Raw genomic sequence first — 12,536 nt, forward strand, 5'->3', positions numbered from 1 at the left:
GAAGACTCTCGGCGGAAGGCGCTTTGGCAGGAATACTGACATCAAACAAGCTGTTCAATGCTTCTTCCATATGCAACGCCCTGATTTTTTCCTGGAAAGCTTTTTGAAACTTATAAAGCAGTATGACAAATGTCTCAATGTACTTGGATATTATGTAGGAAAATAAAGATGTGTCTTATCTTTAATGTCTCATTCTCTTTTTTTTCCCCCCTTTTGTACGCAACTCTGACCACAGTCGACAGGGGAAACTTATTTTCCAACTCCCCCATGTACATAAATGTTAAAATACTGATAGTAACATACTGCATTCCTGTGAAACTCCCTGTTTATGATAATACTTTCCAGTGTCTGTGATTATCCTGGGATTGGTATAAAACCTCTGAATCACTTGGGTCAAATTGTCATCCGTAACATTTCTTATGTATTATCCCCTTCAGCACAATCAAATGCTTTTTTTGCAATCCATGAAAGCAATTTTTGTCTCTAAGTAGAATTTGTGTCATGTTTATCATGGATGTGTTGATTTTTGCAACATGAAATGTACAGAATTTGATGATCTGGAGTTAAATAATACCTTTAAAGAACACAAAGTACTACTAGAAACTTGGAAGACTTGGCCAGTATATATTGAAGTCTCAGCATTCCTGTCATTATCCATTGCAGGTGCTGACAGGTTTTGACAGGGTTCTTCTTGATGCTCCGTGCACCGGTACAGGAGTAGTTGCGAAAGACCCCAGTGTGAAGACCAGCAAAGACCAGCAGGACTTGACACGCTGCTTCACACTGCAGAGGGAATTGCTGCTGGCTGCCATTGACTGCCTCAACGCTCGCTCCCCCACTGGTGGCTACATTGTGTACTCAACTTGCTCTGTCTTGGTAAGTTAGTACAGCTGTGTGTTTGTGTCTGCTGCAGTACATAGCCTCAAGGTTACATTATTTTTTTTATCTTTAGTTAGTTAGTTAGATATTTGCATGTTCTCTGAATCATAATTTCACTTTCTCACTATGATATGGAACGAGGCAGTTTTACAATTCTGGTACATCATTATAAGTGGAAATACGGCAATATGTTGATGATTTAAATGATTTATTTACGTTCTTTTTTTTTTTCATGAGTACAGTGTTTTGTACATAATTATGTTTGATGTCCCTCTCTTAAAAACATCTGATTTCCTGCCCCATCTTTCCATAATCTGAGCTTGTGCTCTGTCTCTATTGACCTAATATCCTCCTCCTTCCTGTGAATCTCTATGTGGCATCTGCTTTTCCTGCTATTTGTTTTATATGGTCATTCCACTTAAGGTGGCTTTGAAAAGCTGCATCAAACCAGTCTTTAGACTGAAGACCACAACAACAACAAGATGGAATGTCATTTATATAATAAAAAAGTAGTAGTTGACTTAGTATTGAACCTTACAGAACACAGAGTTACGTGTGTGGAATTTATTGCCATTATTATGTACACTTACTCTTTGCTTATTGTTCACTAAATATGATGATAATCAGCTGAGAGATTTGCTTTGAACACTGTAGCATGTCAGTTGGCAGTGTCAAGAGCTTTTGTGAGGTCATTAAAGATGCCATACAGACACATTATATTATGTAGGCAACTGCAAACTTTGGTGATTATTTCAGTTATTGCAAGAATAGTCTTACATTCTATCTTGAAACCATAGTGATTATCTTGAATAATTTAGTGAGATGGATTATATATATTTTTTTATCTGATCACATTGCAGCTCTTTCAAATATTTTTGCGAAATGTAATAACAATGAGATGGGTCTGTAGTTCCCCCTATTTCATTTTGTTTATTCTTTTTATGAACTGGCTGGGCTTCAGCGTATTTTAGCTAATCTGGAAAACAGCTCTCATTAAATGACTGGTGCATGTGCAATACTGTGAGACACTAATTTTTATTGTTTTTGTGGACACCTTATCCCAGCCCAATGGGTTTAAATTTTTTAGGGACATTATGATTACAGCTTGACACATTGGAAAACCTAATTTTTCTCTGTCATACTAGGATTTACATTTGGTGGTGTGTGGTCACATATTTTATTACAATTTATAAAGTTATTGAAGGATACACACACGTGGCTCTGTGATCTGTAACAAACTAGCATTTATCACTAGTTAAGAGTGGCAGTTTCTCTGTCAACTTAACTTCTTATAACAGCTTTTGACTCCCCCTCCCCCATTGGAAATCTCTTGTTTGAGTAACATTTTGCTAGATTAAATACATTTGAATGATTTATTCCATTCGGGCTTCCATTGTGTCACGCAACGTCCACAGCCACAAGTCGAGCACTCTGAGGTATGTGGTGTGTGTGAGGCAAATTACATGGCATACTGCTGCACGGATCTAGTTGGAAATGTTATTAATGGGCCTGGCTTAATTCTCTGCACGTACAATTGTAAAATCAATCTGTACAAGGGTCACGAAGGGGTTATCTTTATACTGCTCCAAAGTCAATAATTAGAAGCCTTGTAGCTAACTAATCACTTTTGGGAAGATTCCGAGGTCCGATCACTGGACTGGAATATCTGCAACAGTAACAGGTTGTACTCTGGCCCAACTCACTTTTAGCAACTTTAGCTGTTAATTTCTGCAAAACAAAACAAGAGTATAACTCAAAGTTAATAGGTCAAAGGATACACAAAAATACCACACTCTATTTTCAATGCAAACAAATGGAATTTATTTGCTTAATTTAATCTTCACCAAGTCCACATTGTTCACTGATCGTGCCTCCAGATAGCTAACAGCTGCACACTCTGATGCATACCGTATTTACTCAAATGTAAGCCGCACTTTTTTTCCGGTTTTTGTAATCCAAAAAACCGCTTAGAATAGAGTGCAATGGAAGCGGAAGTTCTGAAAAATGTTGGTAGGTGCCCCCACAACTAACTTCTGCCGTTGAATATATGTAGCGCTACACAGGCATGCTTTGTAGGCACAAAGATAAATACTGGCACCAAAACCTCTGCGTCAGTAAATAAATTTTTAAAAAAAGATGGAATACGAGGTTTTTTTCTCCGCCCCGAGTTTCGACCACTGCATTTTCATACATTATCCAACGAAGCAAATACAAATTCCGTATTGTTCATCTTCAAATGTAGCAGAATTTCAATGTACTACGAAAATCCGACTGGCAAGACTGTTACGGATGTTTATCAATATGGCCAACTCTACATTCTGAATTTTTTCCTACCTGTGAGAAGAGATGGTTGCTAATAGGAACCTGATGAAATATGAATCACATGCAGCATTCTCTTCACCATAAGAATAATACGAATATAAACATTTTGCCATATATTCTTTCATGTTTGCTGCTATCTCATTTAAATCCTGTCTGCCTAATAAACTACGAAACTAGAGTGAGACAACAGCAAACGCGGAAGAATATACATATCATGTCATGTTTATATTCGTATTATTCTTATGCCTAATAGTGATACAGTCAGAAATGAAGCACGGCAACTGATTAGATTTTGAAATCCAAGATGACTCTAATTTCTGTGCAGAATTTGATGTACTAAAGAAACGTCCGCAAAGATTTTCAAACAGAGAAAAATTTTCGCTTAACTCTCGTTCAGAACATGTTCTCGGGTTCGATTCCTGGCGGGGTCAGGGATTTTCACCTGCCTCGAGATGACTGGGTGTTTGTATTGTCCTCATCATTTCATCATCATCCAGGAAAGTGGCGAAATTGGACTGAGCAAAGATTGGATAATTGTACGGGCGCTGATAACCACGCAGTTGAACGCCCCACAAACTGAACATCATCACATCAGAACATGTTCTATCATGCGCAGTCTATTATTTGGTTCTTGTTGATCATTATCAAAGAAAGCAGCAGTGTAAGTAACAACAAATAGCAGTCTCTTGCCATTGTTTCGCTAATGAGACGATTCCTCTCTCTAGCGCGCACAAAAGCAAGCCACGCTGCGAGCGGTGACAGGCCGTAAACACGCACTATCAGAATGCAACAAACAATGCCAGACACAGTACAGTAATGCATTTTCAGCTTAGAGTGACGTAAACACCTATAACAAAGAAAACGGCACTTATCAGATCAAAGCAAAATAAGCAATCAATTCAAACCAGATGAAGCACGTGAAAAAGGAAGCGTACCCGTATAAATACGGACGGAGTGCCTGACGCATAGCAATGGCTACCTGGTAAAGCTTAACTGCAAAGCTTACGACTCGAACCAAACTACTGTAGCTGTATCGTCATTCATTCGACCTAAATTGTGTCTCATATTACAATGGACCAACTTTGTTTCGATTTGGAGGTGCGGCCTAAAACTTTTCTCTCCCCTTGAATTTCGAGTCTCAAATTTCAGGTGCGGCTTAGATTCGGGAATTTTTTTTCCCTTTATTTCGAGTCTCATTTTTCAGGTGCGGCTTAGATTTGAGTGCGACTTAGATCCAAGTAAATACGGTAGCACCTTTCCCTATTGAGCACTGGCACATCATCAAAAGTCAGCAGTTGCCTGGAAAAACCAGAAATGCATCAAAGAGAATTCTGTGTCAGCTCACCGGAGCACACTTAAAAATCTGGAGTCTTTCTGTACTTAAAAGGGAACTTCGTGATAGATCGCTACTCCTGACTCCAGTTGAACCACATAGAACACCAGCTTCACCCTACAACTTCAAAACTTACCACCTGGAAAAGCCCCCGCCCCCCTCTCCCGAAGGTCATCAGCTGACTCTCCAATTTGATGAACTCGGCCCACTGTACGGGACAATTTGACAGGGCGCTTTCAGCCAGTCTGAATTGAGAGTGGAATGTAGGCAATTTGGTTGGCGATTTCCTGTTCCTATGGGGGACTGATGACCTTAGCTGTTTAGTCCCCCTTAAACATCCCAACAACCACCACCACCACCATCCTGCTCCTACCGTACTGCTTCTTGTAAGGTTCTGACTTGTGCCTGGTTTTTCAAAGGTTTATCTCCATCAAGAGTTGGGAAACATGTCCATCCTTGGAAAATTACTCATTGCTCTTGAAATAATCCTCCTTGGCCCAGACCAATACCTGTTTAGGAGGATTAGCGAACAAATCTCCAGTACACCCACCAAAAACTGGCCTCAGTGATCAGAATAATGAACAGAACAAACACATGAATATGGCCAGGAAATTGTGTGTTACACTTTGTCAGATTTGTTTGTAAGCATTTACATATTTAATAAATTCTGGGTTTCAATTAACTTTGGCTTTCGTACATTGTTTTCTCTTTTTAATGATAAACACTCTAATTCCTTTTGTTACACAATCTTTTTTTTATGACATGCACTCTGTATGTCATAAAAGGGGAAATGTTAATTCAATACATTCATGAATTCCAATGAAAAGTCAATGCATTGTTAAACTCCAACCTGCCTTCCTATTCCCTGTTTTCCAAAAAAAGCTTCAAATGTGGCAAAATTAAAATAATCGTAATTTTTCGTGCTTGTTGTTTGTTTCTCACCAGAGTAATGATCTGCATGCAAAAAGTTGGGAAATAGTGCTATTACTTTCTGGTATGTGTGGAAGTGAAACATGGATGATAAATAGTTTAGACAAGAAGAGAATAGAAGTTTTCAAGATGTGGTGCTACAGAAAAATGCTGAAGATTAGATGGGTACATCACGTAACTAATGAGGAGGTACTGAACAGAATTGGGGAGAAGAGGAATTTGTGGCATAACTTGAGTAGAAGAAGAGATCGGTTGCTAGGACACATTCTTAGGCATCAAGGGATCACCAATTTAGTATTGAAGGGCAGCGTGGAGGGTAAAAATCGAAGAGGGAGATAGAGAGATGAATACACCTAGCAGATTCAGAAGGATGTAGGTTGCAGTATGTACTTGGAGATGAAGAAGCTTGCACAGGGTAGAGTAGCATGGAGAGCTGTATCAAACCAGTCTGTGGACTAAAGACGACGACAACAACAACAACAACAACAACAACAACTACTACTACTACTACTACTACTCCTCTCTGGTGAATGGAAAAATCTCAGTATTGGGGTGTTTAAAGTGAAGTAAAATCTTTTTGGGTGCATTAAGAGAAAGGAAGGGGACTGTTTTGTTTTTAATTGATAATGAAAGTTGCCATGATCACAAAGAAAGTGAGAGGGAAGAATAAAATTATAGACCAATATAAAGTAACTAAGAACAGAGTTCAATAAGAAGATTAAGAAAAAGGTGCAGGTATGACAGCTTTAGATAGTGGGGTCACTTCTGCAGAAAGAAACCACCTCTCAAATATTAAAGAAATGGGGTTAATTGAACTATTTGGTTTCCAAAGCACCATTCTCTGTTTTCAAAAAATATCCAGTCATGCATCTGGGCACTGTGTTTGTGCTAATTAACGAAGACAAATGGTGCCTGTGCTTTGCTTCTGCACCAGGGATCATAGTGGCTTGGTCCCAAACTATTTCTTTTTCCTCCCTGACAAAGGAACTAACAGTTTTGAAAATTAGAATAGCTCTTCTGTACTTTTAGATGTGTGTATCTGTGTCACTACTACTTAGCTGCCTGAATCTAACTACTGGCTAACCACGCTGTTTCCTTGCAGTTTTACAATTTTCTCAGTTGACAACAAGTTAACACCTACACTGCTCACCAGATCTGGCTCACAAGTGGATTTTTCCCCTAGTTACAAAAAAACATGTGCTCTAACACTTGGATCTTTTCTCAGCCTGACAAAGGCTAATAAATTTGAAGCCTAATATACTGAAAAATTTCATTAATTAAAATTTGAAACAAAATAGAAAAGTACCTTAAGTATTTGTTAGGCATATTCCACTCTCTGTCTTTCTTTACAATTTTTACCCTCTACAGTTCCCTCTAGTACCTTGGAAAGATATTCACTGAGGCCTTATCACATGTCCTAGTATCCTGTCCCTTCTTCTGGTCAATGTTTATCACATTTTCTCCTTAATGATTCTGTGGAGAGCCTCCTTATTGTTTACTGGCATTTAATTTCTACTACTGCAGAACTTCTAACAACTACATATAAGCTAATAAGTGATAAAGTTGTATTATTCTAATTCTGAAAATAATGCCACAAAGCAGTTGCAGTAGACAAGAAGTGCAATAAAATTGAAATAGCCTTAATAGTAACTAACAACCTCATTCATGCATTTTACAGTTTCAGGAATAATAGAAGAAATGCTTTGTTTATTTACTTATGTAATTAGTTGCTCAAACCTTGGATATGAATAACTGGTTACCGTTAACTCTGTATAAATTGCTTCACACAATCTTACCTTGCCTAGAAAAATACATTATTGATTTTCCCACCAGAATACCAAAATCGTGGAGTGACATTTGATTGCAAGGACACTGATGCAGCATGTGAACACTATAGTACAATTGTGTTTGTTGTGCGTGCACTACACGCCGGAAGCGGCTACAAGGGTAGCGGAGTACGTGTGGAGTGCACATGGGGGTTTTTTAGGTTAGAGAATCCCCTCCCTAGGCCCGACAAGACGCCTCCTGAGACGCGGCAAGATAGGAGTAGGCAAAATGCAACAGGGAATAACAATATTAATGTGCTAATAGTAAACTGCAGGAGCGTCTATAGAAAGGTCCCAGAACTGCTCTCATTAATAAACGATCACAACGCCCATATAGTACTAGGGACAGAAAGTTGGCTGAAACCAGACGTAAACAGTAACGAAATCCTAAACTCAGATTGGAATGTATACCGCAGAGACAGGCTGAACAGTGAAGGGGGAGGCGTGTTTATAGCGATAAGAAGTGCAATAGTATCGAAGGAAATTGACGGAGATCCGAAATGTGAAATGATTTGGGTGAAGGTCGCGGTTAAAGCAGGCTCAGACATGGTAATTGGATGTCTCTATAGGCCCCCTGGCTCAGCAGCTGCTGTGGCTGAGCACCTGAAGGATAATTTGGAAAATATTTCGAGTAGATTTCCCCACCATGTTATAGTTCTGGGTGGAGATTTTAATTTGCCGGATATAGACTGGGAGACTCAGGCGTTCATAACGGGTGGCAGGGACAAAGAATCCAGTGAAATTATTTAAAGTGCTTTATCTGAAAACTACCTTGAGCAGTTAAACAGAGAACCGACTCGTGGCGATAACATATTAGACCTTCTGGTGACAAACAGACCCGAACTATTTGAAAAAGTTAACGCAGAACAGGGAATCAGCGATCATAAAGCGGTTACGGCATCGATGATTTCAGCCGCAAATAGGAATATTAAAAAGGGTAGGAAGATTTTTCTGTTTAGAAAAAGTGACAAAAAGCAGATTTCAGAGTACCTGTTGGCTCAACACAAAAGTTTTGTCTCAAGTACTGGTAGTGTTGAGGATCAGTGGACAAAGTTCAAAACCATCGTACAATATGCGTTAGATGAGTATGTGCCAAGCAAGATCGTAAGAGATGGAAAAGAGCCACTGTGGTACAACAACCGAGTTAGAAAACTGCTGCAGAAGCAAAGGGAACTTCACAGCAAACATAAACGTAGCCAAAGCCTTGCAGACAAACAAAAATTACGCAAGGCGAAATGTAGTGTGGGGAGGGCTATGCGAGAGGCGTTCAATGAATTCGAAAGTAAAGTTCTATGTACTGACTTGGCAGAAAATCCTAAGAAATTTTGGTCTTATGTCAAAGCGGTAGGTGGATCCAAACAAAATGTCCAGACACTCTGTGACCAAAATGGTACTGAAACAGACAGACTAAAGGCCGAAATACTAAATGTCTTTTTCCAAAGTTGTTTCACAGAGGAAGATTGCACTGTAGTTCCTTCTCTATATTGTTGCACAGATGACAAAATGGTAGATATCGAAATAGACGACAGAGGGATAGAGAAACAATTAAAATCGCTCAAAAGAGGAAAGGCCTCTGGACCTGATGGGATACCAGTTCAATTTTACACAGAGTACGCGAAGGAACTTGCCCCCCTTCTTGCAGCGGTGTACCGTAGGTCTCTAGAAGAGCGTAGCGTTCCAAAGGATTGGAAAAGGGCACAGGTCATCCCCGTTTTCAAGAAGGGACGTCGAACAGATGTGCAGAACTATAGACCTATATCTCTAACGTCGATCAGTTGTAGAATTTTGGAACACGTATTGTGTTCGAGTATAATGACTTTTCTGGAGACTAGAAATCTACTCTGTAGGAATCAGCATGGGTTTCGAAAAATCTACTCTGTAGGAATCAGCATGGGTTTCGAAAAAGACGGTCATGTGAAACCCAGCTCGCGCTATTCGTCCACGAGACTCAGAGGGCCATAGACACGGGTTCACAGGTAGATGCCGTGTTTCTTGACTTCCGCAAGGCGTTCGATACAGTTCCCCACAGTCGTTTAATGAACAAAGTAAGAGCATATGGACTATCAGACCAATTGTGTGATTGGATTGGGGAGTTCCTAGATAACAGGACGCAGCATGTTATTCTCAATGGAGAGAAGTCTTCTGAAGTAAGAGTAATTTCAGGTGTGCCGCAGGGGAGTGTCATGGGACCGTTGCTATTCACAATATACATAAATGACCTGGTGGATGACATCGGAAGTTCACTGAGGCTTTTTGCAGATGATGCTGTGGTGTATCGAGAGGTTGTAACAATGGAAAATTGTACTGAAATGCAGGAGGATCTGCAGCGAATTGACGCATGGTGCAGGGAATGGCAACTGAATCTCAATGTAGACAAGTGTAATGTGCTGCGAATACACAGAAAGATAGATCCTTTATCATTTAGCTACAATATAGCAGGTCAGCAACTGGAAGCAGTTAATACCATAAATTATCTGGGAGTACGCATTAGGAGTGATTTAAAATGGAATGATCATATAATGTTGATTGTCGGTAAAGCAGATGCCAGACTGAGATTCATTGGAAGAATCCTAAGGAAATGCAATCCGAAAACAAAGGAAGTAGGTTACAGTACGCTTGTTCGCCCACTGCTTGAATACTGCTCAGCAGTGTGGGATTCGTACCAGATAGGGTTGATAGAAGAGATAGAGAAGATCCAACGGAGAGCAGCGCGCTTCGTTACAGGATCATTTAGTAATCGCGAAAGCGTTACGGAGATGATAGATAAACTCCAGTGGAAGACTCTGCAGGAGAGACGCTCAGTAGCTCGGTACGGGCTTTTGTCAAAGTTTCGAGAACATACCTTCACCGAAGAGTCAAGCAGTATATTGCTCCCTCCTACGTATATCTCGCGAAGAGACCATGAGGATAAAATCAGAGAGATGAGAGCCCACACAGAGGCATACCGACATTCCTTCTTTCCACGAACAATACGAGACTGGAATAGAAGGGAGAACCGATAGAGGTACTGAAGATACCCTCCGCCACACACCGTCAGGTGGCTTGCGGAGTATGGATGTAGATGTAGATGTAGATGTAGATGTAGATGTTGATGTTTAAACAACTTTGACACGTGTCCTGCAATCCTTTGTCTCTGTTCTTGCAGTTTTCATGTGGATGTAACTTTACTGGTTCTTCTGTATGAGTAAATTGTCACATGATGATGTACATTTATGAACCATTTGGTTCATGAACAAGAGACGTGTCACTCATTCCCATTATACCTACAGCATTTTCGACACTAATAAAAATAATGTACCGTTAATAGCAGTAATGGAAATTCCTGGATGGAACAATATGTAAAATAAGGGAAAGGCAACCACTCACCTGTTGTAGACTGACCTGTGGCACGTACACGCACATAACAGAATACTGCATTTACTAGCTTTCGATCTCTGGCTCTTTCTGTAGTAGAAAATACACACACAGTCACATAGACTCCCACATGCACACATCTTGCAGGCTACAGGAGCTGATAAACAACTTGGAAAGCAAATTAGGTAACCCGGAAATTGGGTGTGTGGCCATTGTCCTGCTGGGGAGCGCGTAATGCTGGCAGTGTAGAATGGCAACAGAGTGGGGCACTCTGCTCAGTGTTCCATCGACGACCATCAAAGGTGTGAGGTCCCTGCAGGCCACGGATGCCAGGAGCTGATCCTGTACAGTGCTGCCTGATACAGTGTGCTAGTTCTGCTCTCCTGGTAGAAACTGCATTGGATGAGGCCACTGTGAAGGCCCTTTGGCAGTAGGTGTGCCTGTCACCTGACCCCTCCCCCAAAATTATCTCCTAACACAATCTTAATTTTATCAACAGATGAGTTAAGTAACAATATTAGAGAGGAAAGTTGCTACTTACCTTATAGTGGAGATGCTGAGTCGCGATAGGCACAACAAAAAGATTCACACAGTTACAGCTTTCGGCCATTAAGGCCTTTGTCAACAATAGACACACACACACACACACACACACACACACACACACACACACACACGCACGCACGCAAATGCAACTCGCACACACGTCTGCAGTCTCAGGAAACTGAAACCACACTGCGAGCAGCAGCACCAGTGCATGATGGGAGCGGCAACTGGGGGGGTTTATGAGGAGGCTGGGGGGGGGGGGGGGGGAGGGGGAGGGATAGTATGGTGGGGGTGGCAGATAGTGAAGTGCTGCAGTTTAGATGGAGGGCAGGAGAGAAGGTGGGGAGGGGGGAGTAGTGGAAAGGAGAGAAATTAAAAGACTGGGTATGGGGGTGAAATTGACAACTGTTTAGTGCTGGAATGGGAACAGGGAGGGGGCTGGATGGGTGAGGACAGTGACAAACGAAGGTTGAGGCCAGGAGGGTTACGGGAACGTAGGATGTATTGCAGAGGAAGTTCTCACCTGCGCTATTCAGAAAAGCTGGTGTTGGTGGGAAGCATCCATAAGGCACAGGCTGTGACGCAGTCATTGAAATGAGGGATATCATGTTTGGCAGCATGTTCAGCAACAGGGTAGTCCACTTGTTTCTTTGCCACGGTTTGTCGGTGACCATTCATGTGGACAGACAACTTGTTGGTTGTCATGCCCACATAGAACGCAGCTCAGTGGTTGCAGCTTAGCTTGTAAATCACGTGACTGGTTTCACAGGTAGCCCTGCCTTTGATTGGATAGGTGATGTTATTGACCAGACTGGAGTAGGTAGTGGTAGGAGGTGTATGAGACAGGTCTTGCATCTAGGTATATTACAGGGGCATGAGCCATGAGGTAAGGGATTGGGAGCAGGAGTTGTGTAAGGATGGATGAGTATATTGTGTATGTTCAGTGGATGGCGGAAAACAGGGAAGGATAGTGGGCAGGACATTCCTCATTTCAGGGCACAACGAGAGGTAATCGAAACCCTATTGGAGAATGTAATTCAGTTGCTCCAGTCCTGGATGGTACTGAGTTATGTGGCTGGACTGTATGACTTTGGGAGGTGGTGGGAGACTGGAAAGATAAAGCATGGTAGATTTGTTTTTGTACGAGGTTGGGAGGATAATTACGGTCAGTGACCCTCGGTATATTCCAAAAGGGACTGTTCATCACAGCACATGCGAAGGCCACGGGTGGCAGCTGTCGAAGGGGAGGTATTGCTGGTAGTTAGTAGGTTTGATATGGGCGGAGGTACTGATGTAGCTGTCTCTGAGGTGGAGATCAACATCTAGGAAGGTGGCTTGTTGGGTTG

At 41.4% G+C, this 12,536-nt stretch overlaps 1 protein-coding gene across 1 annotated transcript in view; it reads left to right on the forward strand.

Moving 5' to 3' along the window:
* LOC126175142 (uncharacterized) overlaps positions 1–12,536 on the forward strand; it is a 163,917-nt gene that overhangs the window by 96,122 nt on the left and 55,259 nt on the right. The window contains exon 9 of the mRNA XM_049921702.1: positions 664–876. Coding sequence (XP_049777659.1) covers positions 664–876 — 213 coding nt within the window. The remainder of the gene's footprint in view (positions 1–663; positions 877–12,536) is intronic.

Source organism: Schistocerca cancellata, chromosome 3 (genome assembly GCF_023864275.1).
Source record: "Schistocerca cancellata isolate TAMUIC-IGC-003103 chromosome 3, iqSchCanc2.1, whole genome shotgun sequence".
NCBI classification, from domain to species: Eukaryota; Metazoa; Arthropoda; class Insecta; order Orthoptera; family Acrididae; genus Schistocerca; species Schistocerca cancellata.